Raw genomic sequence first — 26511 nt, 5'->3', positions numbered from 1 at the left:
ATAACATATCTATAACCCATAGAGAACCCCCTTCATCTTAACAGCTTATATCAGTCATTCACCAGCTCTCAATGCCTAGTATTCAGCACAGCTTGGACACCACGGTGACTCCTCACGGTGACGGAGCCTCTTCCAGCCAAGATTATGTGGACCCAAAGGAACACTTTGTGGCAAGAGCGTCGGCTGAATATAAATCATTTACCGAAAATGCGGAGGATGAAGAAGACGTTGAGGACATAGATGCCCTTATCGAAGAGCTCCAGTCCCTAGACGGCAACCTCGATTTCAATGACAGTGGGCAAGATGAAAAGAGCACACTCTGTTGTATCTCGGAGGAACTGCTTCAGACAGACCCCACTACAGGTCTTACCGAGCCAGAAGTGTTACTCCGTCGAAAAAAGTATGGAGTCAATCAAATGAAAGAAGAAAAAGAAAATCTGGTCCTCAAGTTTCTCTCATACTTCGTTGGACCCGTTCAATTTGTGATGGAGGTACGTATATTTGGCCTCGCATGTCGGGATTTTCGCTTACAAGCCCTCTTCTATGCGCCACGAACATAGGCGGCCGCAGTCCTGGCAGCTGGTCTCCGAGACTGGGTTGATTTCAGTGTTATTTGTGCTCTACTCATACTCAACGCGTCTGTGGGTTTTATTCAGGAGTTTCAGGCTGGATCCATTGTGGATGAACTGAAGAAGACGTTGGCCCTCAAAGCTGTCGTACTGCGCAACAGTCACCTTGTCGAAGTCGATGCTTCCGATGTGGTTCCCGGAGATGTGCTAGAAATTGAGGAGGTAATTCATTTATGTGACTTGGTAGTGACCCTCTAGTACGTTGATGTTCTAACCGAGGACAGGGCACGATCATCCCCGCAGATGGCCGGATATTGTCGAGTAACATCCTTCAAGTGGACCAGTCTGGAATCACCGGCGAATCTTTAGCTGTTGATAAAACCGACGGAGACACGTGTTATTCATCGTCGGCTGTGAAGCATGGTCATGCTCGTCTTGTTGTTACCGCTACTGGCGACTATACCTTTGTAGGGCGTGCCGCTGCCCTGGTTAGTGCCGCCGCCTCCGGGACAGGACATTTCACCGAAGTTTTGAATGGAATCAGTGTTGTCTTGCTTGTACTCGTTATAATGACTCTCCTCGTCGTTTGGGTATCATCTTTCTACCGCTCGAATGGCATCGTTACCATCTTGGAGTTTACCTTAGCCATTACTATGATAGGTGTGCCTGTCGGCCTGCCTGCCGTGGTAACTACAACAATGGCAGTGGGAGCAGCGTATCTAGCCAAGAAGAAGGCCATTGTACAAAGACTTTCCGCAATAGAGTCACTGGCTGGTGTTGAGATACTATGTTCCGACAAGACGGGTACATTGACGAGAAATAAACTGTCTTTGGCGGAGCCCTATACTGTTCCCGGGGTGAATTCCGAGGAACTGATGCTCACAGCTTGTTTGGCCGCCTCACGAAAGAAGAAGGGCATGGACCCTATTGACAGAGCCTTCCTGAGAGCGCTCAAGGGTTATCCAGAGGCGAAAAAGGCGCTCACACAATATAAAAAGCTTGAATTCTTCCCATTTGACCCAGTCTCAAAGAAAGTCACGGCCGTAGTGCAGTCTCCCCAGGGCGAGCGAATTATTTGCATGAAAGGAGCTCCTATTTTTGTGCTAAGGATAGTCAAAAAGGACCACCCGGTACCAAAGGAGGTAGAGGCAGCTTATATGAGCAAAGTCGCAGACTTTGCGGTGCGTGGTTTTCGCTCGCTCGGTGTTGCTCGAAAGCGCAGTGAAGGTGAGTGGGAAATACTTGGCATAATGCCATGCTCAGATCCTCCTCGACATGACACTGCAAAGACCATCCATGAAGCCAAGTCCCTCGGCCTGTCAATCAAGATGCTCACTGGCGATGCAGTTGGAATTGCCCGTGAGACATCGCGCCAACTTGGACTGGGCACGAATGTGTATAACGCCGAACGCCTCGGCCTTGGTGGTAAAGGAACAATGCCTGGGTCTCAGGTCTATGACTTCGTCGAGGCCGCCGATGGATTCGCTGAAGTCTTCCCTCAGCACAAATATAACGTTGTTGATATCCTCCAGCAACGAGGCTACCTGGTGGCAATGACTGGCGATGGTGTCAACGACGCTCCATCGCTGAAGAAAGCCAACGCTGGGATTGCAGTTGAAGGCTCCTCAGACGCAGCTCGTACTGCTGCTGATATAGTATTTCTAGCTCCTGGTCTATCTGCCATTATCGATGCTTTAAAAACCTCCCGTCAGATATTTCATCGTATGCACGCCTATGTGGTGTATCGCATTGCGTTGTCCCTACACCTCGAGATATTCTTGGGACTTTGGATAGCCATTATGAACGAAAGTTTGAACATACAACTTGTGGTTTTTATTGCTATATTTGCCGACATTGCCACGTTGGCTATAGCGTATGATAAAGCACCCTATTCAAAGACACCTGTGAAGTGGAACCTACCTAGGTTATGGGGAATGTCAGTCCTCCTTGGGATTGTTCTAGCGATAGGCACTTGGGTCGCGCTATCCACTATGTTGGCCGGTGGTGAACAGGGAGGCATTGTGCAGAACTTTGGAAAACGAGATGAAGTCTTGTTCCTAGAAATCTCGCTAACAGAGAATTGGCTTATCTTTATCACACGTGCGGAAGGCCCCTTCTGGTCCTCAGTCCCTTCTTGGCAACTTATGGGAGCTATCCTGGTAGTAGACCTGGTGGCAACCTTCTTTTGCCTCTTTGGGTGGTTCGTCGGTGGTCAAACCTCCATAGTCACTGTCGTTCGTATATGGGTATTCTCAATCGGTGTATTTTGTGTGTTGGGTGGTTTATATTACCTGTTGCAGGACTCAAAGGGCTTTGACAATATAATGAATGGGAGGTGGCCCGGAAGCAAAGCCTCTAAACAACGACAGAAAGAAGACTTCGGTAAGATTGCCCTACATTTGCTGTTCGTATTTTGAGTGTCTCGCTTACTGGAACTAGTGGTTTCAATGCAACGAACTTCAACACTGCATGAGAGTTCACTTAACGGGACCGATACTGGGTCCGAAACCCGTTGAATGATGATCGACCTACACGTATAGAAGCTATTACAATCACTGCCTCTGAGCGCTCCTACGGTTACGCAGCTGCTTATCAAGAATCATCGACTTCTTTTGGCATTTTGTCTTTCCCTTTGCTTGTTTGTCGATCCAACGTATCTATCCTCCTTGGCCACTCTCTCCATTCTTTCATCTTGTATTAACAATTGTCCCTCACTTTTGTCATGTCGAATGCAGCGAAATCCTTGCAGGTATGGTGGATGTTATACAACGTTGGACCGTGTCAAATTGTTCTATTCGAGGAAGCAGCCACATCCATATGAAGTGTTCTCTAGAGTGGGCTGGCGCAAGAAAGCAGACGTTTCGCTGTCCAAGAATGCTTGTATCATCCTTCGTAGATAGAAGCTACATCGTCTGTAATGAAGACATGGATCAGATTAATGATTGCAACTATGTCGTAAGATTATTAACTACCTCGGACCTAACCTGATGCTGGTGCGGAGAATTTCCAGATTGACCCTGGTCCTAGTATCGTCTGTCCATCATTCCTCCGACTTTATATTCTTACTGTCAAACAAGCATGTGGAGTTACATTACATGGGTAGGGTTGAAGTACCGCTGGGGAATATACATGACAGCAGTAACGATATGCAAGCCAACCAATAGATCAAATACAGAGTAAAGGAAAAGGCAAAAGGAAAGAAGATAAAATGTCGAGCGAGTGGGTAATGGAAAACTATGTGCATGGTTGTAGAGTGGATAAGAAAAAGAAGGAAAGTATTAAGATTTCGCTGTCAGGTGATCGACTGCCTGGAAGGAAGATGGTCGTTAGTTAACTGTGCGTAGATACTGTGTTTTCGGGTTGAGGGATGGATTTACCTTGTCAAGGTTGTAATCGAATTTTTCTAACGCGGCAAGGGATTCCTCGCGAGGGAAACCCATGCCGGTCAAGCGTTGGAGAATTTGGTCATCTTCAGTGCCGGTCTGAAGAGCCCAGCCTGGTGCCTTTCCATCATGGCCGGTTGGTGAAGTTGCTGTAGCAGAGTTAGTGCCATTGGCGGCACCAGGACTCTGGACGTTGTCAAGTGGCGCAAACAGCGCTTCCCAGTCGTGGGTCTGGGGCTTCTCGTTGGAGTTAGATGGGGATGTAGCACCTCCAGGGGACGAAGGGGCGACATTCTTGTCAAAATTGAAGAAGTCTGAAGGAGCGGGGTTTCCTGCACTAGGGCCAGGAGAGGAAGCCTTCCGCTGCGTTGGGGAGTCAAAAGAGAAGTCGAAGTCGTGATTATTCTTATTGTCGGGCGTTTCGAAGTCGTCGTCGTCATCATCCTCACTCTCTTTTGCGGGTGCTAGATTAAGACCTGCAAAGGCCGCCTCGAAATCCGGGGCACTGGGCTTTTGGCTAGGGGACACGGCTGTCTTCTTGACAGGTTCCCGCTGCGGTTCGCCATGAACAACTGGTGCTCCGGTGCTTGATTCAACGGAATGAGGGGCATCGGGGAAAGCTGTGGGGTCCTCACGTTTCGGTAAAAGACCGTTGAACTCAGGAGCTTCCCCAGCGGCTTCTTCCTGGACGCTTTCCTCATACTTAGGAGGGCTTCGCTGCGAATCCGCGGCTGGAGGTTTGGATGCTATCTGACTCTGCGGAGGGGCAGCAGGAGTAAAGTTATCGTCGAATCCCATGGGAGCCTCGCTATCTGTGCTATCATCATCGTCGTCATCATCATCGAGTTCACGAATGGGTGGAAATTCGGAGGCGGCTGGTGCACCATTGGTCTTGTTTGGGGCAGACCCCTGCTTCATAGCTGCGAATGCTTCTTCGAAATCGTTATCTTTCTGAGATTTTGAACGCTGATGCGCTGGTCCGCCGAAAAGCTCATCAAAGCTGGGGTCTTTCTTTTCCACAGGCTTTTCTTCACTGGTAGGCGATACAGCAGCATTTGCAAATTGTTCAGTCGCGCCGGGAATTTCTGGGAAATTCTGCTCGAGTTCTTCAGACTCATCGACCGCGGGTGCAGAGGTAGGCCCAGTCTCGCTAGCTCCAGCTTGCGAAGTTGTACTCAAATCTGGCGTATCATATCTACTAGCAGGTGGAGAAACCATCGTCGAGGAGGTCGCCGACTGTGACTCGCCAAATGGAAGCACATTTGGCGTGAGCTGCCTAGATTGGGGCGGAGCTGGAGGTTCGTTGAAAAACGCGGTCGCGGGGGGTGGAGGGGATGCCGACGGGGTCGGTGCTCCGGAGGTTGCGGACTTGATTGAAGTTGGATGAGAATCAGCGCGGAAGGAAGTTGGCGGCGGAGTGGCTGTGTTGACCGGAGCTCCGAGAGATGGGCCGAATAAGTTATCAAAAGCGCGCTGCTGATCATTTGAAACCTGAGGCGACAGAGCGTTACTCTCACTAGAGCCAGTCATCTGGCGTTTGAAGAACGGATTTGTGTTCTGACTAGTTGTTGAGGCAGCCGGACTGCTGACTCTAGGGATAGCGCTGGCAGCAGCCACGCTCTCGTCTGGCTCATAGGTTTGCTCCTTTGAAAGGCTATCCATTTCCTCCTGCAACTTCTCTTTTTCACCCTCTACAGTAGCAAGCTGCTTCTTGTTGATTGCCGCCAAACCCTTCTGCTGTCGCGCCTCAGAACGGGCCTTTTCGAGCGCCGGTTTAAGCTGAGCGACAGCAGTATTCGCCTGACGAATCTTCTCCTTCAGACTTGCGTTTTCCTGTTGATCAGCAGTGAGCGCAGCAGATACTTGATCGTACTGGTTCTGCAGATCCTGCCTACTTCCCTCAATCAACGCGTACTCCTGCTGTAGCTTGTTGGTCTCGGCCTTAGACGCATTAAGTCGTTCTTCGAGTGCCTTGAAATTCTTGACCTCTTGCTCATACATTGTCCTGGCCTGAGAAAGCCGAGCTTCGAAATCACGCTTTTGCTGAGAAGTCTGAGAAAGTTCCTGCTCCGTTGAGGTACGTTTAGCCTGGACATTCTGCATTTCATTCGCCAATGAGCCTATCTGATTAGAAAGATTGGCAAGCTCTGTTGTCTCTTGTGTCAGTTTGTTGGACTCCTCAGGATCATTATCTCCGAGAAGGTCATCCGACGGTGACGCAGGTGAACGAGTAGTGGGGCCAACGCCGGATGACGCACCCGTCGTCTGTGGCTGAAGGCTTTGCCCAAATGACGAGGTCGGGATAAAAGGCTTGAAGGTCGTTGAGGTGCTTGGGGGGGATGCTCGAGTTGTCGGGGAAGCAGGCATCTGGAATGGTACATTCGAGCCACCCGTAGACTGGGGTACTTGCGCGGGAGCTGCAGCCGGAGCCGGAGCTGAGAGAGAGTCAAGACCGAACAGATCATCTGCGGCCGACCGAACAGCCGGTGCAGGGGCAGGCGCTTGAGCTATACCCGTAGCCTGCGCAGGAATAGGAGCCGGGGCCATCTGAGCAGAACCAGGGCGACGCATACTCGGCGGAATTAAAGCTGGAGGCAGAACCTGTGGGAGCGGCTCCTTTCCGCTGCGTACTTGACGGACCAGATACATAGCAACTGCAAATTCATCCTTCGTTAGTTGTCCGTCAGCATCGATATCTGCCAAGTCCCAAATTTGAGCAAGGGTTTCCTCAGGCAGTTGCGCATTCATGAAGAAAGTCACAGCTTGGTCCCCGGTAATTTTTCCAAGTTTTGCCGAATCAACAGTCAGAAAGATACTATCGAATTGTGCCTTTTCATGGGGGGTGATCAGCCAGTCTGCACCAGTAGATTGTGCTGAAACAGGGGACCCAAATGGCCTGTTGATAGGGCTCTGTGTCCGTTGTGGTCCAGTGAATTGTTTCGGGATTGCGGGCACTGGCGGAACGTCAAGTCCCGGACGAGAGCCAATGGACGCACGACTAGATCCCCTTCGCGCAGCGGCTTCGTATAGGCCCGGTGGTAGAGTCTGTGGAATTCCTCTCATTGCACCTGATTTGTAGGAGGTCAAAAGGTGCATGGCGATGATGAACTCGGTCGCATCCAGGGCACCACGTTGCTTGGTGTCTGCGAGATTCCATATCCTGCCGAGGATTTCATTGGGCAGCCTTGCGCGTTCGAAGATCTGTTTAGCTGTCTCGCCTATAATTATTACATGGTTAGCTGAAACCTATCCCTTTTTGAAGCGGGGGCATTGCGTGCCTGAAAGAACCCCACTCCTGGAGACATCCGATTTCTCAAACAGCGACATGAACTTGTTCACATCATCTGGGTTCAACGGGGGAACACGAATTGATGTTCCGGGAGTTGGCGGAGGACTTGTTGCGCCTGTCTCACGCGCAGGGGCAGACGTATCGACTTGAATGCCATCGAACCTGGGTAGCGGCGCGGCTAGGTTGGTGAAAAAATGTAGTTAATATCATACTCTCAGAGATACTACAAGAATACAAACTAAACAGCTGCGAGTAACTCACGTTGTAAAGCCAATTCCTCTGATGGGGAGCGACCGGCTTGAGCGTGTCCGATCAACCGCAAGACAACACCGAATCCAGCGGGTGTCAGGAGACCGCGATTCTCCCTATCCGCAATTTGCCATATCTACAACACACCACAGATGTTGTTAGCTAGTGTCCTTCGGTAAGGAGAAGGGGGTGGTGCAGTGAAACTCGTTGTGGATCGACGTACCAAGCCGAGAGTGTCGGGGGCTAACTTGGTCTTCTCAAAGAAAGGGACGGCGACTTCGCCGGTGATGACTCCCAGATTAGTTGTGTCGGCGGCTTGAAAGAGTTGATAGAAAACTCGTTTTTCCTCGGGAGTTAGATTGAGGTTCGGGTGTCGTGCTGTTCGAAGCAAAAAGGAAATCCGTTAGTTCCGTTGTATCCATCGTATACCGGGTGCACCCATCCGTCCCCTGAGAGCTCTCCCACCCGCTATCTTAGTTGCGTCATTGCTGGCTAGACTTACTATTGTCAGCCATAGCTGTAATTCAGGAGGAGCAAGCCTCCCCTCCTTCTAAACAATCTTCCCGAGATGCTCGACAAGGAGTCTTCAAAGTTTCAGGGCTGTCGACTTATCCAGAAGATGCCACGAGCATGGATGGCCAAAGCGCTGCCTTCTGGATGAGGTAACGTTGGGCGGAATGGCGGAAATTAATGCCCCGATGGAGCCGCGATAGGAAAATGGAGGGCACGTTCACTTTGGAACGAGGAGTTGAAGAATGGGACAGGCAGGTAAGTATGGACGGGATAGGGTTGCCGAGAGCTTGCAACAAGCTGGAGGAAGGGCAGTGTTCACTTAGAGGGGGGAGAAATGAGGGATTGGGTTCATTTACTTCCGTAGCTTAGGCTTGGGTCCGGGGGGGGGTTTCTGCCGGGCGGTCAGTCACCGTTAACCCAACTAGTACGTACTGCCAATTAATATGGAGCTTAGGCAGCGACCATGGTGGAGTTCCTTGCATGGAGGATACAGGATGATGGACCTTTCGAAATTTACTCAATTAGTGCGCTACTTTAAGCAACAGTCAGGGTGTATCCGGTGGTCCTCTGTATAGCAATACAGTTTTACTATCCAATCACACCTTTGCATTCTTAGCTATGTTCTATCGTGTAACAGCTACATGTGGAAGGAGCGGTAAATTCATCGCTATTTCAGGGATATTAAAAATATATCAGACAAAGAAAACAAAGTCTGTGCTAATCCAAGCTTCTCTCTTATTTGCAGGCAGTTCAATCACATAACCTTGGCCAACGCCTGTTCCCAGCACAACAACTCGGAAACAATCACTATCAGCGTCCAATCACATGGCTGAGCGCAACCATGGCTGGAAATACTGACCGAGTGGTGTTTTGGACTTAGTACTCAGCCTCACCCTCCTCATCCAGCGAGTCACTGGCGACCTCCTCGTAATCACGCTCGAGGGCAGCCAGGTCCTCACGGGCCTCAGAGAATTCACCTTCCTCCATACCCTCACCAACGTACCAGTGAACGAAAGCACGCTTGGAGTACATGAGGTCGAACTTGTGGTCAAGAGCGGACCAAGCCTCAGAGATAGCGGTAGTGTTGGACAACATGCAGCTATAATTGGTCAGCTTTCTTTATCTCTTGCACGGGTGAAGATAGGAAACTTACACAGCACGGCTGAGGTTGGCAAGGTCACCGTTGGGAACCTGCTTGGGTGGCTGATAGCAGATACCGATCTTGAAGCCAGTAGGGCACCAGTCGACGAACTGAATGGTCCGCTTGGTCTTGAGGGTAGCAACGGCAGCGTGGGTCTCCTTGGGCACAACATCACCACGGTAAAGCAAGCAGGTAGCCATGTACTTGCCATTGCGGGGATCACACTTGACCATCTGGTTGTTGGGCTCGAAGCAAGACATGGTGATCTCGTTGACAGAGTTGGCCTCGTGAGAGGCCTTGGCCGCGGAGATGACGGGGGCGTAAGCAACGAGAGGGAAGTGGATACGGGGGTAGGGGACCAGGTTGGTCTGGAACTCGTTGAGATCCACGTTCAGGGAACCATCGAAACGCAGGGAGGCGGTGATGGAGGAGACAACCTGAGCAATCAGGCGGTTCAGGTTCTCATAGCTGGGGCGCTCGATGCCAAGGTTGCGGCGGCAGATGTCGTAGATGGCTTCGTTGTCAACCATGAAACTGCAGTCGGAGTGTTCAAGGGTGGTGTGGGTAGTCAGGATGGAGTTGTAGGGCTCAACAACGGAGGTGGCGTTCTGGGGGGCAGGGTAGACGCAGAACTCCAGCTTGGACTTTTTGCCGTAGTCCACGGAAAGACGCTCCATCAGAAGAGCACCGAAGCCAGAGCCAGTACCACCACCAAAGGAGTGGAAGACGAGGAAGCCCTGGAGACCACCGCAGTTGTCGGCCACACGGCGAACCTTGTCGAGGACATCGTCGATCATCTCCTTGCCAACGGTGTAGTGACCACGGGCATAGTTGTTTGAGGCATCCTCCTTGCCAGTGATCATGTTCTCGGGGTGGAAAAGGGTACGGTAGGTGCCAGTGCGGACCTCATCGACAACATTGGGCTCCAGATCGGCGTAGATGGTACGAGGGACATACTTGCCCTGGCCTAAGACACCATGGCCTGTCAGAGGGTCGGGCGGCAAGATTACAGGTCAAGACGACATACCAGTTTCGGAGAAGAAAGTGCTGAAACCATGGTCAGGATCTTCCTTCTTGCGTTCCTCGGTCAAGTAACCATCGGGCTATCGTATACCGGTTAGTTTATCTGCCCGATTGAGATGAAGATGGATGGATTGCCATCGTGAACACGTACCTGGATGCCGTGCTCAAGGCAGTAGAGCTAGAACCATAGTGTTAGTTTCCGTGGTCACATTTCAATCATCTCTATCTCCTAGTATATCTCCATCTTCGTACCTCCCAGCAAGAATTGGCGATCTGGCAACCAGCCTGACCAACTGCACACGTAAAAAAAAACAATTAGTAACGGTCATAGGACCGACTCCCGTGGAGGGGCGGTGTGAGGAAAAGATGAGAAAACGCATACCGTTCAAACTAATAACTTCTCTCATCTTGTCAAGTCTAGAAGGGACGAATGTCGGAATGACAAAGGAATTAAGATTGGAAGGAGGGGGGTGTGTGAAACGGAGTGGGTGGAATGTGGAAGGACTTTAGAGGGGGGAAAAAATGCCCTGATCTGTAAGGAAGTTTCAGGGGTAAGTAAACGAAAAAAAACACCACCTGGGAAAGGAAACAAAAGAAAGGGAAAGGGGAACCGGTGGGAGGAAATGGGGGAGGAGAACAAACCCTTGGGGTGATTGACGAGGAGAAAAATAGACTAAGGGGATCAATTAAACAATTGCCCAAGGCCCGAATGATCGGTCAATTTGTTGTGGTCTTGCGATGCGCTGTCAACCCAAAAGCAGGACTTCCACCTTTTCGTTGTTGATCCATCCGTTGGGTCGCGTCGCCCACAATCCCATTCCTGATTGGCTCCTCCGATGCCGTGACCGCCCTTCCAGCCCACCGCTGACTCAGCCACTTCTTTGGGTTTAGTCCACGGCAAGGGTCGATCACGTGTTAATGACGGCATCTCTTCGTGCAGCTGTATTGCAGACTATCCCTACAGCTTGTGATAGTAAGTACTATTGAAAGTACTCATATCATATAAATCTCGGCCACGGAGTGGCCTCTTTCTGGTCACCGAGACTGTTGCATAATGGCCTAATTGACGGTAAGTTCGTATTGACATCGAATGAATTCCATCTAAAGAACTTTTAGGATTTCAGACAGTCGATATCAGATCTACCTCATCTACAACACACATACAGCCAGCCTCCCGTACTCATCTGCGTATGGACTAGAACCATGACCGTCTAGCAACAGCGTCAATTGAATATACTGGAATTTCTGTCATGATGCTACTCCAATATATTCTCGTACTCTGCACCCTCGCGTTCCTTGTTATCGCCAATGTCGAAAAGACGATCTTCATCGCTCCGCAACCCCTCACCATCCCCACGGTCGATCCTACCCTCGATGACCTAGGTCTAGATCGTCTCTCCTCCTCCAGTCCCGTTCTTCGAACCAGAATAAACGCTACATTTCCGACGCACGAGTCCCCGGGTACAGACTCATGGTATTTCCTCGAGAACTTGACCCCCGGCCAACGGTATGAGGTGCGAGTGTGTTGGTTGGCAACTGTACGTCCTCATATACCATTTACCAACTTCCAGCGAGGCGATCAAAGAATATTAACTGACAAGCTGTCAAAGCAACCGACCGCCTTTACCTTAACAACATATACCCTTCCACAAGCCATTGATGACCCCGCCCTCTTCTCCTCGATCAGCCACTATTCCCAAGCCCATCTCGCCTCCCCTCAGTCTAACGCTGTTCCTCGTAAATCTTCTTCTTTTCACGATCAAGCACCTACGTCAGATTCGGTGCTTTTCCTGCATGTCACGGCGGCGGCGGACTACTTTTCTCTTAATAAAACACTAATGGAGAATGTTCCCCCGGTTGCAGCGGATATCATCCTCGATCCCTTTTTATGGAACATCTTCCCGCAGTCGCTGATACCGACGGCGTGTTATATATGTGTTATTGGATGCTTGGCGGTGGTAATCGGATGGTGGGTGTTGGGAGAGCTGGGAAGAGTAATTGATTACATGAACTCACAACAATCGGCTGATAAGAAAGATAAATAGTGAGCTAAATATATGTATGTATGTATCGATTGCCTGTAAATCCTAGGCGAACTATAGCAAATGCATCAATATCATCAGGTTCAGTTTATGCAAAATCTAGGTTCCAAGATGGGTTACTTGCGTAGCGAGGGGTTAAAATAAAACATAACTTCACAAACAGATAATAATCATGAGAGAGCATAAGGGAAGGGGTCATTATGCGGGAAGAACAAAAAGAAAGGGAAACCAAACAACATAGCAGCATGGGGAATATGTTTCAAGGAGGGTTGAAATGCCCAAAATAACGAATCTGTAAAGAATAGTCCTCCGTAAAGCAAGAGGTCTAGGCCCTGTAATAAACGCCTGACATGAGAATGTAGAATATTAATCTTCGAAAAAGTGAAGGACAGCCCGGATACCCTTCGAACCCAGCCCATGAGGTGGGTAGGCGATGTAAAGGGGATCGTCCTGTGCTCCCAGTTTCGCACGGAACTCGCTCTTGCGAACCAAATGAAACTGCTTTGCTAAGGTTTCGTAGGTGTGCTGCAGCATCTTCACCTTGGCTCCGTGCATGTTGTGCCCCGGAGTAAGCGTGGTGGTGGCGCCAGCACCGAAAGTGAGAGACTTGACTCCAGACCGAGCAGCTGTCTGGATGGCGTGGGTAACGATATGCTCAATGACACCATTTGGAGACCCTGGGAAGTCAAAGCTGTATTTCACCTGCATGCCATGGGATGGAGATAATGTGGCCAAGGCAACAAAGGCGCAAATAGTGCCTTCTTTGTCGACTGCATAGAAATACCAGCGATGGGCATGATCGCGCCATGGATGGATCTCAGACAAGTGCACTTGAGTGCCCTTACGGTTGGACAGCCAGTCTTGGATGCGCTGATCAATCTTCTCGCGGATGTTGTCTGGGACCATCTCACCCTGATTCATGCTCACGAGCTTGATACCTTCGCTCTCGGAGTGTCGGATCTTCCGAGCAATTTCTCCATCTGAAGCAGCCTGGTTGCGGGACGGATCTACACGCTCCTCTGCGATGCAAGACAAGCTACGCCAGCCAAGCTTCTCGCCCAGGATTGCCTCAACCTGAGGAGAACATAAGAGCCAAATGGGCTTATACTTGGTCTCCCGACGCATCCATTGCAGAAACTGAGTGATCACGCGCGGATACTGCTGAGCGTCACACAGAGGGTCGCCTGGGATCACCGCATAATTGTTGCTGCTAGGCACGTACGAGATTGCTGCGCCGGTCGCCAGGTCACGCCAAACCTTAAAACGCTCATCTCCCCATGATGTGGAGGTCGCATCACCATAATTTGCGATGAGATGCTCTATCGGCTGCAGGTGGCTCTCATCGGGCGCCAAGGGACCTTTTCTGTCGCGGACCCAAGATGGCTCAATGGTCGAAGACTCCGGGTGCCGTAATTGCAAAGTTGGGGGCTTAGCGGGGAAACTCCTAGGATCACGGTAGAAGAGAGAGGCGAGACGAATGTTACCCAACTTGAGAAGAAGCATCAAGAAACGCTCCAGACCCACACCAGCGCCGGCGTGGGGTGGTGCACCCCATCGGAAACCTTCCATATATTCCTCCATGGTGTCAGGATTGATGCCCACACGGCGCATATTTTCCTCAAGCATATGGGGATCATGGATACGCTGACCGCCTGAGACGATCTCTTGGCCCCGAATAAAGATGTCAAAGGAGTTAGTGAAGCGGTTATCATCAGGATCGGGCATCGTGTAGAAGGGACGTGCGCTGGTGGGGAACTTGTCGAGAATGTAGTAGTCCGTGCCATACTTCTCCTTGACAAGCTCGCCAAGGCGAATCTCATCGCGAGTATGTAGGTCATCATCTACCGGCAACGGATTTCCCTCCTCATCACGCCACCCGGAGTCGTTGAGCATCTTGATACCGTCGGAGAACCGGATGATTGGCGTTTCTTCGAGCCAGACGACATCGTCGGATGGGAATTGCTGCTTCACAGTCTCGATCTCACGACGGAAGCGGCCATAAACGCCTTTCAATATATTCTTAATCACGGCATCTAGAACCTCCAACATCTCATGGTAGTGCTCTTCAATCGCCATTTCAATATCCAATCCGGTGTACTCTGTCAAATGGCGGTGGGTATTGGAATTCTCCGCGCGGAACACAGCGCCAATTTCATACACTCGACCGAAGTCCGCCGCAATAGCCATCTGCTTGGCCAACTGCGGGCTCTGGGCCAGGAATGCATCACGGCCAAAGTAATTAACCTCAAAGACACTAGCTCCAGACTCAGTGGCGGACCCTTGCAGCTTAGGTGTATGAATCTCAATGAAATTCTGCTCATCAAGGGCGGTCCGGAAGAGGTTTCCCACTGCAGATTGAATGCGGAAGATTGATTGAGATGTAGGGGTACGCAAGTCCAGCAGACGGTTGGTCAGACGCGTGCGGTCAGGGATGTGACTACGCCGACCTTCAACCCGCTCTTCCTCGGGGGTCTGGATCTCGGCTTCATAAACGCTGAATGGGACAGGTTCCTCCCGCCGAACGACAAGGTGAATCGCATCGATGGCCAATTCAACATCGTGAATGGTGCACCCCAGCACTGGTACCTCTGGGGCTTGGATAGTGCCACGAACCTGTACTATAGAACCCACGCGCAAGTGCTCGACCCATTGAACCATGGCGATGGAACTCTTGCCCGGGGATTCATGCAAAACACCTTGGAAGGTGTAAAGCTGTTGTCGAAAAACAAGGAAAACCAGCTTGGCACTCATACGACGAATGATATGCAAGCGCGCCGTGAAGAGGACCTCCTTGCCCACCGAGTCCGTCGAGATATCGTCAAACTTGGTCCGGAGCTCCCGCGGGCGAGAGCGCGACTGAAGGAGGGGCAGCTCACCATAGCGAGCCTTCATCTCTGCAGTCTCCTCACGAGCGGCAGCTGCGACAGCCTCCTTGTGACGTTCAGATTCTTCAGAGTGGTGTTCCTCGCTGAGACGAGAGCGCTCTTGTCGGCGCTGTTGACGCGCAAGGCGTTTCTGCTGATTTTTGCTCATCGTCCCAGTGACGGGGGATGAAGAGTCATCAGAGAAATCATCTGAAGAGGAGGCATAGCCGCCGCGATCCCGCAAGAATCCGCTCAGGATACTGCGTCGAGGGGACATTGACCCCGAACGTCTGCTTGGGGTGGGGGACGAGTCATTTGTGTCAATTTTATTGGGGACAATCTTGGAAAGGGCCCGTTTGATGGACATGATTATTGCGTTTGCGTAGCGGATGATAGATTCATTAAAGAGAGTGAGTAGAGAGAAGAGTCAGCAGTAAACTTTGACAATGCCGCTTCACCCCGGTGAAGGAGGGGCACGATTGGCGGGAAGGATACGAGTCGGGAGACCCTGATTTTGACGACGAGGGACAGGATCAATTGGAGAATTTAGGCTTTCTTGAAAGCGGGGGGGGATGTTAACGAGTTAAATATTGAACTCCAGAAGAAAGAGAAATGATTTGAAAGGGGGAGAACCGAGAGAAAGGTTACCTTTTTTCACCTTGTCAGGGTCCGGAACAAACCGTGATGTCATCGGCTGAGTGCCTCGGAATCTTTCCCAAATGCCTTATAAATGGGACCTTTTCTACTACCAAGCCAAGTTTCGAGGGGTTAGTGTCTAGACTGATCGGATGATGAGACAATTCCCATCGTTTCCCTGTTTCCTATTGCCTCTCTCCGGTTCTATGACCCCTGGTGCCATTACCTCCTCCTCCTACTTAGGTACTACTAGTACTAGTAAAGTACTAAGAGTTATACATACATATACGTACATCCAACAAACCTACATACATACAGACAGAACTTACATTCTGATGTCCCCATTTCCGGCTTGGCTTTTTCTTAGTTCCAGATCCATTCATACATTGATTACTATTGGACTCAGTCTCCATGTTCTTTTGATTTTCCTGATTTGCCTCCCACGAGAGTCCACCTTTTCTTTTTCTTTTTCTTTCCTTTTCCCCTTCCTCTCGTGACTCCTTCCGGCTCTTCGTATTCTGTGAATTGTGATCGTCTCATTTCTGATCTTAATAGCTCGCCTTCTCTTCCGATCCTCCAACTTCCTCCAAAAACTTAATTGACCGTGTTCGCCTCCTTCAACAAGGGTCAGATTGTTAGTTATGGCGTCTTCGCGATGGTGGCTTCTCGTGCAGGCCGTCTTTTGGCGGTTTCTAATGCGCATTGGCATGTTCATCCACCATATTTCATTCCCACGACCTCCTCGTCGCACCTTCGTACGATCCATCCCGTGCGGGTCATCACGAATTGATTTGTACTTCTACTGTCCACCTGATTACTTTCGGGATATTAAAGAAGGTCGCAGATTTCCAGTAGTGGTTAATTTTCATGGTGGTGGGTTCACCCTAGGATGTCCGACCGACGATAGTCGCTGGGCCCAGTCCGTCCTGGCGGAAGTTGGCGCCGTCATGGTCAGCGTCGGATACCGTCGAGCCCCCGAACATCCGTTTCCTGCCGCTGTAGATGACGGGGTGCGAGCGATCCAGTATCTCTCCGCCCATGCCATTGAACTAGGACTAGACGTCTCACGCATTGCCCTCAGTGGGTTTTCCGCTGGCGGCAATCTGGCGGTCACGGTACCTTTACGCCTCCGCAGTCTAATGTGTCAGGAATCCCGCGATCCATGGCTGGATCGTGCGGAGTCCACCGAACAGCTTGTCGATGCGTCCGCCAGCGACGTCAACATCGTTGCCCTCTTTTGCTGGTATCCCATCTTGGATTTCGAAGAGTCCCGTGAGCATCGGCGGGCCGCGAGCATCATGCCAGATAAGACCCTCCCGGAGTTCTTCACCAATCTCTTCGATGAGGCATATTTGCCGGATCTAGCGGAACGCCGATCGCCGTATGCATCTCCTGTTCGGGCCGCGGATGCCCTTCTCGCCGATGCTCTTCCCCATGACATATTTTTCTACATTTGTGAATGGGACATGCTCCTTAACGAAGGTCAGCAATTCGTGCGTCGCTTACAAGATATTAACAAGCATGTCCGCGCCATGATGATTGAGAAAGTCCCACATGCCTGGGATAAGTCCCCGAACCCGTGGCGGGATCAGGAACAAGTAGATATCCTCTATCGCGACGCCTGTGCCGACATGAAAGCCATCTTTAATGCGTAGACGTTACACCGCGGTTTTATGTCGCTCCTTTGGGCCTATCAACCACCTCGCTTTTCTTTTTCTTGGATTTTGATAGATGTGCATTAACGGCGTTGGGTCAAGCGAGTATGCGATTTCAATAGTGTACAGTACTGCGTTCAAGAACAGTGAAGCCAATCCATTCAAAATTATTAACAAAGTACTTGGACAGATGGCAAAGACAATTCGACGGGAGCTCAACCAGTACCTCATTAGCCAGATACCGTCGCAGGTTTCCGCGCCGTCACCGCAATATACTTCCACCCACGCAGATGGTTGGCGACTAGAGCAACAGTATTAATAAAATACGCTTCCAAGCCCAGGGCTAACACCATCAGGGATGGGACGTATAGGATATAAGCCAGAAACCGAATCATTGGTTTTACATTCTGCGAGATATCGCTCTCCTGAACATCCTCAAAGCCAACCTCGTTCAGCATCCAAACCAAGCTTTTCTGTGGACAAACATGTTCGCTTCGGTTCTCTGAGGGTGACGGGGATTGTCCGTTTGCCGCATTTGAGATAGCACCATGCAAGCGAACCTTATCCATAGCCCCCTGTTCCGATTGGTTCGTTTGGTGAAAATCGTCCTCACTCCAGTGGTCATATTCGTATAGGGCGATTCTGCCTCCGGGTTTGAGGACTCGGTAAAACTCTGACAAGACGCGATTCAGGTCGGTCGCATGAATTAGTGTCTCGATGGTGTAGATGCCGTCCAGAGAACCGTTCCCCAAGGTTTGAAGATTATGATAGTCACCTTGCTGAACCGTCAATGCATCCAAGGGCGTAACTGTGTCTGAGTTGTGCTTGGCGTTCCAGTCAACCTTATCAATAGCCTCCCGGACATTCTGTTGTGCTTGTTGGACGTGCTCTGGAAGAACATCGATGGCATGGACTTGCAGTCCCTTCTGCGCGAAATTGATCGCCACCTGACCGTCTCCGCAACCGGCATCGAGGACTCGAGCACCCGGGCTCAAACGCAACGATCGAAACACTTGATCTTCCATTGCAATCAGCGCCTGATGCACTGGAAAGGGCCACCACACATCTGGGGAGTAGTAGCCTAGGTGGGCACGACCGCCGTAGACGATCCAATTCCCGAGGCGAGTCTCGAGGGAGCTGTAATATCGCTTGACGCCGTCCATAGCTAAGATGTAAATGCAGGACTTCTGTGCACACGAAGTTACTGCAAGAGTCGAACCAGAAAGTTGGGTACTCCACCTATGCTTATATGCACAGGTCCCCATTGATATGAGCTTAAGTACCAAACCAATGGGACACCGGCTTTCCTGGTCAAATTTTGTCAACTCCGATAGTGGAACGCCATTCTGGCTTGGATGGAGAGCCTAAAAACCATCTTCCCCTTTGTTTCGGCACTTTAACATCCTTGTCACATTGATGGGTCGTGGAGACCAGGGGGGCGGCCGACTTGGTTGGTATTGTTCGTTGAGCCGTTTGTATATTGTTCTTTCTGGTAACCCACTAAACCATGGGTCCAACCGTTGGATCGTCTTTGTATTTGGTATATTGCCAAGTGCGCTATTTCTCGGCGACTCGTACTCAGACCAGATTTGATAGGATGAAACGTGGGCTAGACTATCGAGATGGGTCTGTTTCCAAGCAAGCGAGCAATGATCAGTGAATCTGATCTTCCGAAATCGCCTAATGCGGAAACCAATTCAACATCAGTCACTTCATACTTCGCTCGAAACAACACCCCCCCCCCCCCATCTGCTGCTCAATAGTAGTAGCCATGGGTTTAACGAGTTGAGAGAAGCTTATTCTATAGTTGCCATGTGATCTAGTTAGCACACCTCAAAGAGAAGTATATAAACCGACGTTATAACCCATCGATATGATGTAATACTCAGAGACTGTCCAGATCAAGGTCCAGGTTTTTAAGACAGCCTCATGGTATTTTCTATGCATCTTTTAGCATAGAGTTTGTTCCCCTGGCGTTTTCAGCAGCGCAATTCCCATCAGCACCCCTACTCACCCCCAGTTATTATATTAACTGAAAAGATATTACGCTGCGGATGTTTTCCAACCATCTGGAAAGCATACCTCCATTTTGTATATTCTCTCCTTCTATGGTTCGCCGACAAGATGCTGACTACATAGTTGTCTCCAAGCTCTCCTTCTACAGTCTATGTAAGAAAGCTTAGGGTTCCCTCACCTGGATAAATGAGATTACCCCAGCTATGGTGTCATAGGGCTTTCTAGTGTCTACACTAGCATGAGCTCTTATCATCTGCGTCTGTGTTTCTACTGGTAATCCGAGAAACCCTGGATGTCCTCTTAATGCAACCCATGGTACCGGCCCATTCTAGACTCGCCCACTCGCAAACGTTCATTCCTGCTTTTCACACTCTGCCTCGAAAAAAAGTTACGGTCAACAGCTACACTGACGGCCATTCGTCCCCTAAACCTAAAACCCAGGGACACCATCAGGAAACTCTTCAAAAGTCTTGATACCACCAGACCCCATCACAACGGATCACATAAATAGACCTTGCAGCCCCGTAGGCCATTCTTTACCGCTCCTTAACGGGTGAAATTATACCCGTCATCGAGGAAGAAACTCACGCCAGGAATACAAAATGCACCGGGTATGTGGAGAAGATTGTTTCAATGGATGAGAAGGGTTCTGGGAGAGTGACTGGAGTTGAGATTAAGACAGACTAAGCTTTTTCTCTTTGGGTTGCATTAGTGTCAACATTTACATTGGTCTTTAAGAGTCGCGTTATATATTTGTATATATACAGTATCCATTGGGAGAATGTACTACGCAGCTACAGAAGCACAGGTAGTATATTTCCCAAGAGTGAAATTTCATTCTATACCATGCATTATCATACATTCACCAATCACATCATCATGCGTACCAAGTAGGTGGACCAAATCAAACATAGCATGGTAGGTATCTCTCGCAAGATTAGGGAGAAAATGAAAAAGATCAACAGTTGAAATAACATAATGACGCTCCATACGCCACGCTAACAGCAGCATAAAAAAAACTTTTCTGTTTTGGAAAGAGTCGTTAAGAAACGCTCAAGAAAGGGGTATTGAAAACTGCAAGGGAAGGGAAGAATGTAATTGTTTTCCTTCAAGGAGAACGAATTTACTCCTCATCAGTGCCCGTTTCGTCACTGAGACCATCGTCCGATTCGAAATCGTCAGCCTCACTATCGGATTCATCCTGGTCATCACCAGGGATACCGCGCCAGTGGATGTAGTCAGCTTCCACCCAGTGCCGGCTGCGGGGGAGCTGATACGGGTCGAATGGGAAGTATGCGTCGAGTTGATAGCCGAGATCATCACCGGCACGAGTCTCTCGTTCGACCAAGCTGAATCGCGGGTCTGCTAGGGCGGACAAATTTCGGAAAGATGTCATGCGGATTCGCTTGTTCGTTTCGAGAATGCTGAATACGTACATCAAATTCAGGTGCTGGGACATTCGTGCGAATTCTGATACGATGGCGGGTGAGCACACCTTCAGCGGGTTCAGCTTCGAATAAATCGTCTGGTGGAGGGCCTCCTTCACCATTGGCGGGAAGGTGATGTCTTCTATCTCAAGCTCGTCTACTTGCTCGATGCTATCGCCCTCAGTTGCGGCAGTGGTCAAGTCCCGCCAGCGGAAGCAGAAGATGTAGAGTAGGGCCTGTGCGGTGGAGTAAAAGGGGCCGTAGCGACGAAGGTCAGGTCCCCGGCAGGAAGGCTCATAGAGGTCGCGCAGATCCCTTAGGTGTCCGCCTAGCAGACCAAAGACATCTCGCACAATCTCACCAGAGATGTGTGCGCCCCGGGCAACAAAACTGGCGAGGTAGGCAGCAGCAGATTGACGCGTGATGGCTGGCTGCATCTTATTGAAAATAATTTCGATGCATGCCGTGGTAAAGCGATCAACAAGATCAGGGGACGACTGAGAGAAGTGAAAAAGGAGGAATTGGGAATGGCGTGAGCGGTAAGTCGGAAGGATAATGCTTTGGAAGTGGCTAAGTAGGAGATCGAGCGTATTCTCCTTGTCGTCCAAGGTGCCGGAGGCAAAGGTCGGCGCGTAGTATTCAAACAGAGAATCGATCATGCCATCCAGCTTGAGAACGTTATCTTTGACCGTCTTAATCCGCTGAGACTCGGCGTCTATCGAGTCATCGCTGGCGACCGATGCATTGTCATCGTCATCGTCCTCACCAAAGACAATGGTTCCAGGAGAGACAGCATGCAGGACCCCCTCTTCCTCGTCATCATCAAGATCGTCCATATCCACCTGAATCTGAACGTCAATCTTGACAAGTTTTTCAGTGAGGAGAGCAAGGATGTCTGCCTGTAGTTCTGGGGCATAGCGAATTACTCTGATGAGGTTTTGCGTGTACGCAATGTTGGCCTTTGGAGAATCGGTATCAAATGGAAACTGCATGGACAAGACGGGCGACAATGATCCGCTACCGGACGGAATCAAATGCACTATATGGCGAAGAGCCATGTGGACCCGGGTGTAGATCTCCGGCACGAGGACGGGAGCATAGCCCGGCAGCTTGCCCGTGCCCTTGGGAAGCTCGCCTAGGTAAGTGACCAGCATTTTGAGCACCGGTCCTAGATAGCTTCCCTGAGCGGCTGCAAGATTACCTAGGAAGCGAATATACAACTTAACGTAGGACTCGTCGCGCCCGAGCCATACGCTGTTCAAAACAGCGTTGACCAGCCCGTTGCAGCTGCGATCCAAGGAAGCCACGTTTGACAGAAGGCCCAGAAGATGATATCTTAACGTCGTATGTGTAGGTACATCGTAGGAAAACATGCTATCCTCTTCCCCACGCCGGGGATCCACTGAGAAGATTTCTTTAATGCGGTCGTAGGCCTCGCTGTCGGTGCCTGAGATATGCCGTTGAATAGCACGGCGCACCTCCTCGCGAACTACAGCCGCACTCTTCTCTGGTGCCCCGGTGTTCCCTTGCACCCTTTCATCGAAAGAAACCATTTCAACATCCTTGAACTGCACCCGAGCCCGCTTCCTTGGGCTGGGGAGCCCCTCACCATCGGACGAACCAGAGGACGAGGGGGACAGGGAAAGATTCATATCCTCCATTTTATGTTTTATACCGGCCGTGGGTGTCTCCTTAGCGGTTTTCAAGATGGGAACAGGAGAAGACGTCGCTAGCATCTTGGAGCGGCTAGGCTGTCTGAGTCCCGTCGCTGGGTTGCGCGAGGGCGTGGCGAGGGCGACCATGATAGGTCAGCAGGAATGTTCAGATATGCAGCTGGAAGGAAGGGAGATTTTGTCCGATGCTCGTCATTTGTTGGACCCCAGAACTCTCGCTATAACACTGACCAAGTATTGGAGAACAATGAACGTAGAGCACACGACACCGCCAGTGTGGTCAAAACTCGAATATTCCGCTGAAGCTACAGATGATAGGCGCACTGGGAGTTAGTGGTGACCTAAGACAGCCCCGTCTGTCATCTAATACACACACACATACACACAATCGTAGCAAGCAGTGCGTTAGACGTAAGCAGATGAAAAGGAAGAGCTGGTCTTACGAGGGACACCGAGGCGGAGAAGCCTCCTGCTTGAAATTTTTATTGTGGGGCATTAGTGGAGCTCATCCCCGTGACCAGCGCGTGACCGGCGCGTAACCGTGCACCACTCAGTGCCTGATTGGGCAATATGGAAATGGCTTACACACTACGTACTAGTACAGAAAAGTAATGGCATACATACGGAGTACTCGGGGTAGACTTGTAGATAAGTGGTTTAGAACTGCAGGCATAGTTTCTAAACCTACTACGATTAAAAAGGAGGCAAAAAGCATAGAGATGAGACTCATCATCGGTTCCTTCGATTTCAGTACCATAACATAACCCATCAAGAAAAACAATATGTAAATTGAAACATAGACCACAAGATAGCAGGAAAAAAAATTCACACAAGGAACGGATCCTCTCCCAATGGTATAAAGCCGGTAAAAAGAACAAAAATAACAGACGAGTTCGTTAAAGAGCGAATATTAGTAGGTCATAACAAACGATGAAGAGATAAGAAGAACCAGTTCTTTCCCCTTCCGGTCGACATCATCGAGCCGTTTCTGCATGACAATGAAGCCTCATAGCCACTGTCCCGAAGCAATCGGACCCATTCGATCGTCAAAGATGCTTCCGTAGAGATCTTCAATTTCTACCAGGTATTCGTCCACGGTAAACTTCATCAGGCCTTTGTTCTGCAAAACAAGCTCTTCTTCATCGAGTACACGAGCGCCACCAAACTCTTCCACAACCTCATTCACTTGCTCCAGCTCCTTCCCAAATGGGTGTGGTTCGGGATTGGAGTATTCCTGCGCTGGGCGAATTACAGGACTGCTGCGCACGGAATTTAATGGAGGAGGTGATAGCCGAGAGATAGAGCGCTGACGAGCTAACTCTTGATGGGAGCGTTTCGTGTGGGAAAGCGCCCGCTTGGGAACCAAGGGCGCATCTGTAGACGATGTGGTCGATGTAGAGGATCGAGGATAGCTAGTCACGGTCGCTGAGCGCTTGGGGAAATATGACGATAGAGGGTTGGGCTCCACGGGGGAGTCGCTGGGTGTTGTGATGGGCGACCCAAAACTCTGATTCCCAAAAGACAATTCCGAATCATCTGGAGATTGGAGAGATGACGTAGATGACGATCCCGCTGAATGAAGATCGGGAGCATTGTAGGCGAGCATATTCGTGGTCGACAACAATTCCACCGGTGCAGAGATCTTTCCCCGATTGATGGTTCCAGCGGAGAATTTGACTTGTCCTTCCCGGTAGGGCATTGGTGCCGATACCTCGGGGCGCTTGTGGCGCTTTGTAAATGCTCGTGTCAGTGAGGACATGGTCGTGGTTCCGAGAGTTTCCAGCGATGTGATGTAGTAGTCAATGACGTTCAGCCAAGGAGCGGGTTGATATAGGTTATTTGTATTGCAGTTGCTATTTTTGATCAATTGTCACGTCAACTGTCACACTTCCTTATCGAATGGTCCTCCTATTTTTAGTGCCTGTCAAACGTTCGTTTGCGGTACCGATAAAGAATGTGTGGTGGACGATTGCGGGGTTGGCACCAGAAGGAATGGAAAATCAATGACTGGAATGTCCGTTATCAGATATGAATAATCCGCTCTGATATAGAAGTTCTTCTTCTTTTCTTTTTAGTTGTTTTTCTATCTCTGTTGCTTGTCGAAGATCAAAGTTTCTGAATATTCATTCAATGAAAGTCGAGGCGGAAATTCCTTTTTCTTGCACAGCAGAAAATCGGATGGTGGGAAGTCCGTCTCAAAATGGGTGGATTGGTTGACTCAAGGGGTGAAATGATTGCAGCAGCACTCTGTACTGGGTACTAAATCGGGGCGGACAACCAGGACGCGCCACGGGGTTTTAATAAGGAAGTGTAAAAAGTACCAAATCAAGGATAGAAGGAGGGAATCCAGGACAAGAGAATGGAATGAAAGAATAAGAAGCGAAATAGTTGATCCAAGGTAACGAATCCCCCAGGGAGGAATGGACCAAGAAATGAAGAAACGAAGAAACGAAGAGAAAAGAGTCAAGTGAAGTATGTAACGAGAGGGGAAGAAGAGGAAAAGGAAGGTGAAAAAGGCAGGGGCGGAGGCGAAATGCCTTATGGGTTGTGTTCCAGGCTTTTTGATCCACCAGGCTGATGGAAACACCCATTTAGAGTTTTTACTTGCTTGTCCCCTTCAAGGTTATCCAGTCACCATCAGTTCGTCTCGATACTTCCCGCTCTTCCCACGGTTCAGTCACACTCTTTCCTACGGTTCAAACAGTTTGTTCCTTGGTGAACAATAGAAAAACTTTCGCTTTCTGCCAGGGGCCCTGATTCTAGTGGATTCTCATACGTGATTTCAGGTCTTTTTCAGGTTCGAGAACCTATATGTGATCCATGGGCAACCGCAAGTGCCGATATTGACCCAGAGTACGAAGAAAATATGGTATGTTTTCTCTCCCCCCGGTACGGAAGTACCCCCGTAAGGAAGGCCCCAAAAATCAATCAATCTATGTATCTATTAATGGAGAAGTGATTATCTCTGCTGACCTCAGGCAGACTTCTTTGCAAATATCCGGTCTTCCGACGGCCAAGACCGCTTGATGTGACTATCCCACGCGGTTCCTTGCGACCTGCCATTCGGTAGGTATGGACGATGCGAAGCGCCGGGGCTGTTTTCTCAGCTGCGTGGCACATGTACGACGCAGAGTGATGGCCATTAAATTAAATCATGACCTAATCATTACTACCACTCGATACTCAGGCAACCTCTACTTTCCCCCTCCTGAATACCATCCCTCTCCGAGGAGAATATTTGTGTCCTCCTTCGACCCGTGTCCTGGATGCCAATATGAGACCGAAGGACCCCTGGTATCTCCGCCCCGGGAGGAATATCTGATGTCCCTGGTTAATTATTTTTTTTTCCACCTCTCCAACGAAGAAAAACTGAGCAATCATAACGACCCAAGCATCATCGCACTGCAATGGTCAAGCGACGGTGCCGGAGTTGGTGTCAGGAACGGCAACGGAATGACCTCTCAGGAGCGCCATGTACCATCAGCAGTGGGGATGAAACAACTCTGCGGCCGCCGTGTCTCAGCGTATCGCCAGCCAACCAAAGTACTATTAGTGCTGTGCATGACTGTGGAGTGTGTGATCTACGAAGTATGATAGGTAAACTTTCTTCCCTGTTGTATCTTACGGATTAATCCAACATACTTCCAACTGTATACTTTAAGGTAGTATCAGTTTTCTTTCATTCCTTTGTTTTTGGAACCTATTCGTTGCACAGAAGCGTGTCGAGACTCCTGAACCGATCTAAAATCTGGTCCCGACAATGGACTTTTGGTGTCAATGCGCGCGGGTCAACCCCACCCAGTGGGTAAAACTTAATACACATAGTAAATTGTGGACTTCGTTTACAACTCTTTTTATTGTCACAAGGGCCAAATGAGAGCGGATATAACTCCCGCCATGGAGGTCCTTCTGATTAACGAATTACCATTCCAAGTTAGCCCCCACTGCTACTTGGGTTGGGTTAGTCTCTCTCTCTCTCTCTCTCTTTTTTTTTTTTTTTTGTTTGAGAAGGGGAGTATGTTTTAACCTTG

The 26511-nt window shown here is 49.9% G+C and overlaps 10 protein-coding genes across 10 annotated transcripts; 4 read left to right on the top strand and 6 right to left on the bottom strand.

Moving 5' to 3' along the window:
- Positions 1-71: 71 nt before the first annotated feature.
- On the top strand, positions 72-3085 carry BDV38DRAFT_268877 (plasma-membrane proton-efflux P-type ATPase; the record flags this gene model as incomplete). The annotated part of the gene is made up of 4 exons (XM_032056858.1): positions 72-491; positions 561-791; positions 854-2951; positions 3009-3085. 4 exons carry the CDS (start codon positions 72-74, stop codon positions 3083-3085), a joined length of 2826 nt encoding a protein of 941 aa, XP_031916782.1.
- Positions 3086-3895: 810 nt separating this feature from the next.
- BDV38DRAFT_268876 (EF hand domain protein) lies at positions 3896-8005 on the bottom strand (the record flags this gene model as incomplete). The annotated part of the gene is made up of 5 exons (XM_032056857.1): positions 3896-7191; positions 7246-7419; positions 7503-7626; positions 7714-7868; positions 7993-8005. The coding sequence occupies 5 exons, from the start codon at positions 8003-8005 to the stop codon at positions 3896-3898; spliced, it is 3762 nt and encodes a 1253-aa protein (XP_031916781.1).
- Positions 8006-8442: 437 nt separating this feature from the next.
- Positions 8443-10656, bottom strand: BDV38DRAFT_8561 (tubulin alpha chain). The gene is made up of 6 exons (XM_032064050.1): positions 10550-10656; positions 10420-10460; positions 10319-10345; positions 10172-10247; positions 9157-10111; positions 8443-9102 (listed from the first exon to the last, which is right to left on the bottom strand). Exons 1-6 carry the CDS (start codon positions 10572-10574, stop codon positions 8880-8882), a joined length of 1347 nt encoding a protein of 448 aa, XP_031916780.1. The 5' UTR covers positions 10575-10656; the 3' UTR covers positions 8443-8879.
- Positions 10657-11256: 600 nt separating this feature from the next.
- On the top strand, positions 11257-12394 carry BDV38DRAFT_9048 (uncharacterized protein). The gene is made up of 2 exons (XM_032064111.1): positions 11257-11705; positions 11769-12394. Exons 1-2 carry the CDS (start codon positions 11418-11420, stop codon positions 12210-12212), a joined length of 732 nt encoding a protein of 243 aa, XP_031916779.1. The 5' UTR covers positions 11257-11417; the 3' UTR covers positions 12213-12394.
- Positions 12394-15844, bottom strand: erdS (aspartyl-tRNA synthetase, cytoplasmic). The gene has a single exon (XM_032064054.1). The coding sequence runs from the start codon at positions 15438-15440 to the stop codon at positions 12576-12578; it is 2865 nt and encodes a 954-aa protein (XP_031916778.1). The 5' UTR covers positions 15441-15844; the 3' UTR covers positions 12394-12575.
- Position 15845: 1 nt separating this feature from the next.
- On the top strand, positions 15846-17479 carry BDV38DRAFT_8674 (alpha/beta hydrolase). The gene has a single exon (XM_032064066.1). It carries the CDS (start codon positions 16351-16353, stop codon positions 17362-17364), a length of 1014 nt encoding a protein of 337 aa, XP_031916777.1. The 5' UTR covers positions 15846-16350; the 3' UTR covers positions 17365-17479.
- Positions 17480-17594: 115 nt separating this feature from the next.
- Positions 17595-18527, bottom strand: BDV38DRAFT_279688 (class I SAM-dependent methyltransferase; the record flags this gene model as incomplete). The annotated part of the gene is made up of 1 exon (XM_032059087.1): positions 17595-18527. One exon carries the CDS (start codon positions 18525-18527, stop codon positions 17595-17597), a length of 933 nt encoding a protein of 310 aa, XP_031916776.1.
- A 1976-nt stretch (positions 18528-20503) lies between these two features.
- Positions 20504-22609, bottom strand: BDV38DRAFT_268872 (rDNA-binding RNA polymerase I transcriptional factor; the record flags this gene model as incomplete). Its single annotated transcript, XM_032056856.1, has 1 exon — positions 20504-22609. The coding sequence occupies one exon, from the start codon at positions 22607-22609 to the stop codon at positions 20504-20506; it is 2106 nt and encodes a 701-aa protein (XP_031916775.1).
- A 546-nt stretch (positions 22610-23155) lies between these two features.
- BDV38DRAFT_8716 (uncharacterized protein) lies at positions 23156-24508 on the bottom strand. Its single transcript, XM_032064073.1, has one exon. It carries the CDS (start codon positions 24237-24239, stop codon positions 23487-23489), a length of 753 nt encoding a protein of 250 aa, XP_031916774.1. The 5' UTR covers positions 24240-24508; the 3' UTR covers positions 23156-23486.
- A 920-nt stretch (positions 24509-25428) lies between these two features.
- Positions 25429-26414, top strand: BDV38DRAFT_8548 (uncharacterized protein). The gene has a single exon (XM_032064047.1). It carries the CDS (start codon positions 25553-25555, stop codon positions 26072-26074), a length of 522 nt encoding a protein of 173 aa, XP_031916773.1. The 5' UTR covers positions 25429-25552; the 3' UTR covers positions 26075-26414.
- Positions 26415-26511: the final 97 nt, after the last annotated feature.

This window comes from Aspergillus pseudotamarii, assembly GCF_009193445.1.
Source record: "Aspergillus pseudotamarii strain CBS 117625 unplaced genomic scaffold BDV38scaffold_10, whole genome shotgun sequence".
Lineage (NCBI taxonomy): Eukaryota > Fungi > Ascomycota > Eurotiomycetes > Eurotiales > Aspergillaceae > Aspergillus > Aspergillus pseudotamarii.
The sequence above is the reverse complement of the archived record's forward strand: the minus strand, read 5'-3'. Positions and strand labels throughout refer to the sequence as shown.

Bases quoted from the DNA above. Each gene is read 5' to 3' on its own strand.
- BDV38DRAFT_8561 (XM_032064050.1), bottom strand. From the start codon at position 10,574: ATGAGAGAAGTTATTAGTTTGAACG. The intron at 10,346-10,419 runs GTACGAAGATGG...CTATGGTTCTAG, and splicing joins TCGCCAATTCTTGCTGGGAG to CTCTACTGCCTTGAGCACGG. The intron at 9,103-9,156 runs GTAAGTTTCCTA...GACCAATTATAG, and splicing joins GCCAACCTCAGCCGTGCTGT to CTGCATGTTGTCCAACACTA.
- BDV38DRAFT_9048 (XM_032064111.1), top strand. From the start codon at position 11,418: ATGATGCTACTCCAATATATTCTCGTACTCTGCACCCTCGCGTTCCTT. The intron at 11,706-11,768 runs GTACGTCCTCAT...TTAACTGACAAG, and splicing joins GAGTGTGTTGGTTGGCAACT to CTGTCAAAGCAACCGACCGC.
- erdS (XM_032064054.1), bottom strand. From the start codon at position 15,440: ATGTCCATCAAACGGGCCCTTTCCAAGATTGTCCCCAATAAAATTGAC.
- BDV38DRAFT_8674 (XM_032064066.1), top strand. From the start codon at position 16,351: ATGGCGTCTTCGCGATGGTGGCTTCTCGTGCAGGCCGTCTTTTGGCGG.
- BDV38DRAFT_8716 (XM_032064073.1), bottom strand. From the start codon at position 24,239: ATGTCCTCACTGACACGAGCATTTACAAAGCGCCACAAGCGCCCCGAG.
- BDV38DRAFT_8548 (XM_032064047.1), top strand. From the start codon at position 25,553: ATGGACGATGCGAAGCGCCGGGGCTGTTTTCTCAGCTGCGTGGCACAT.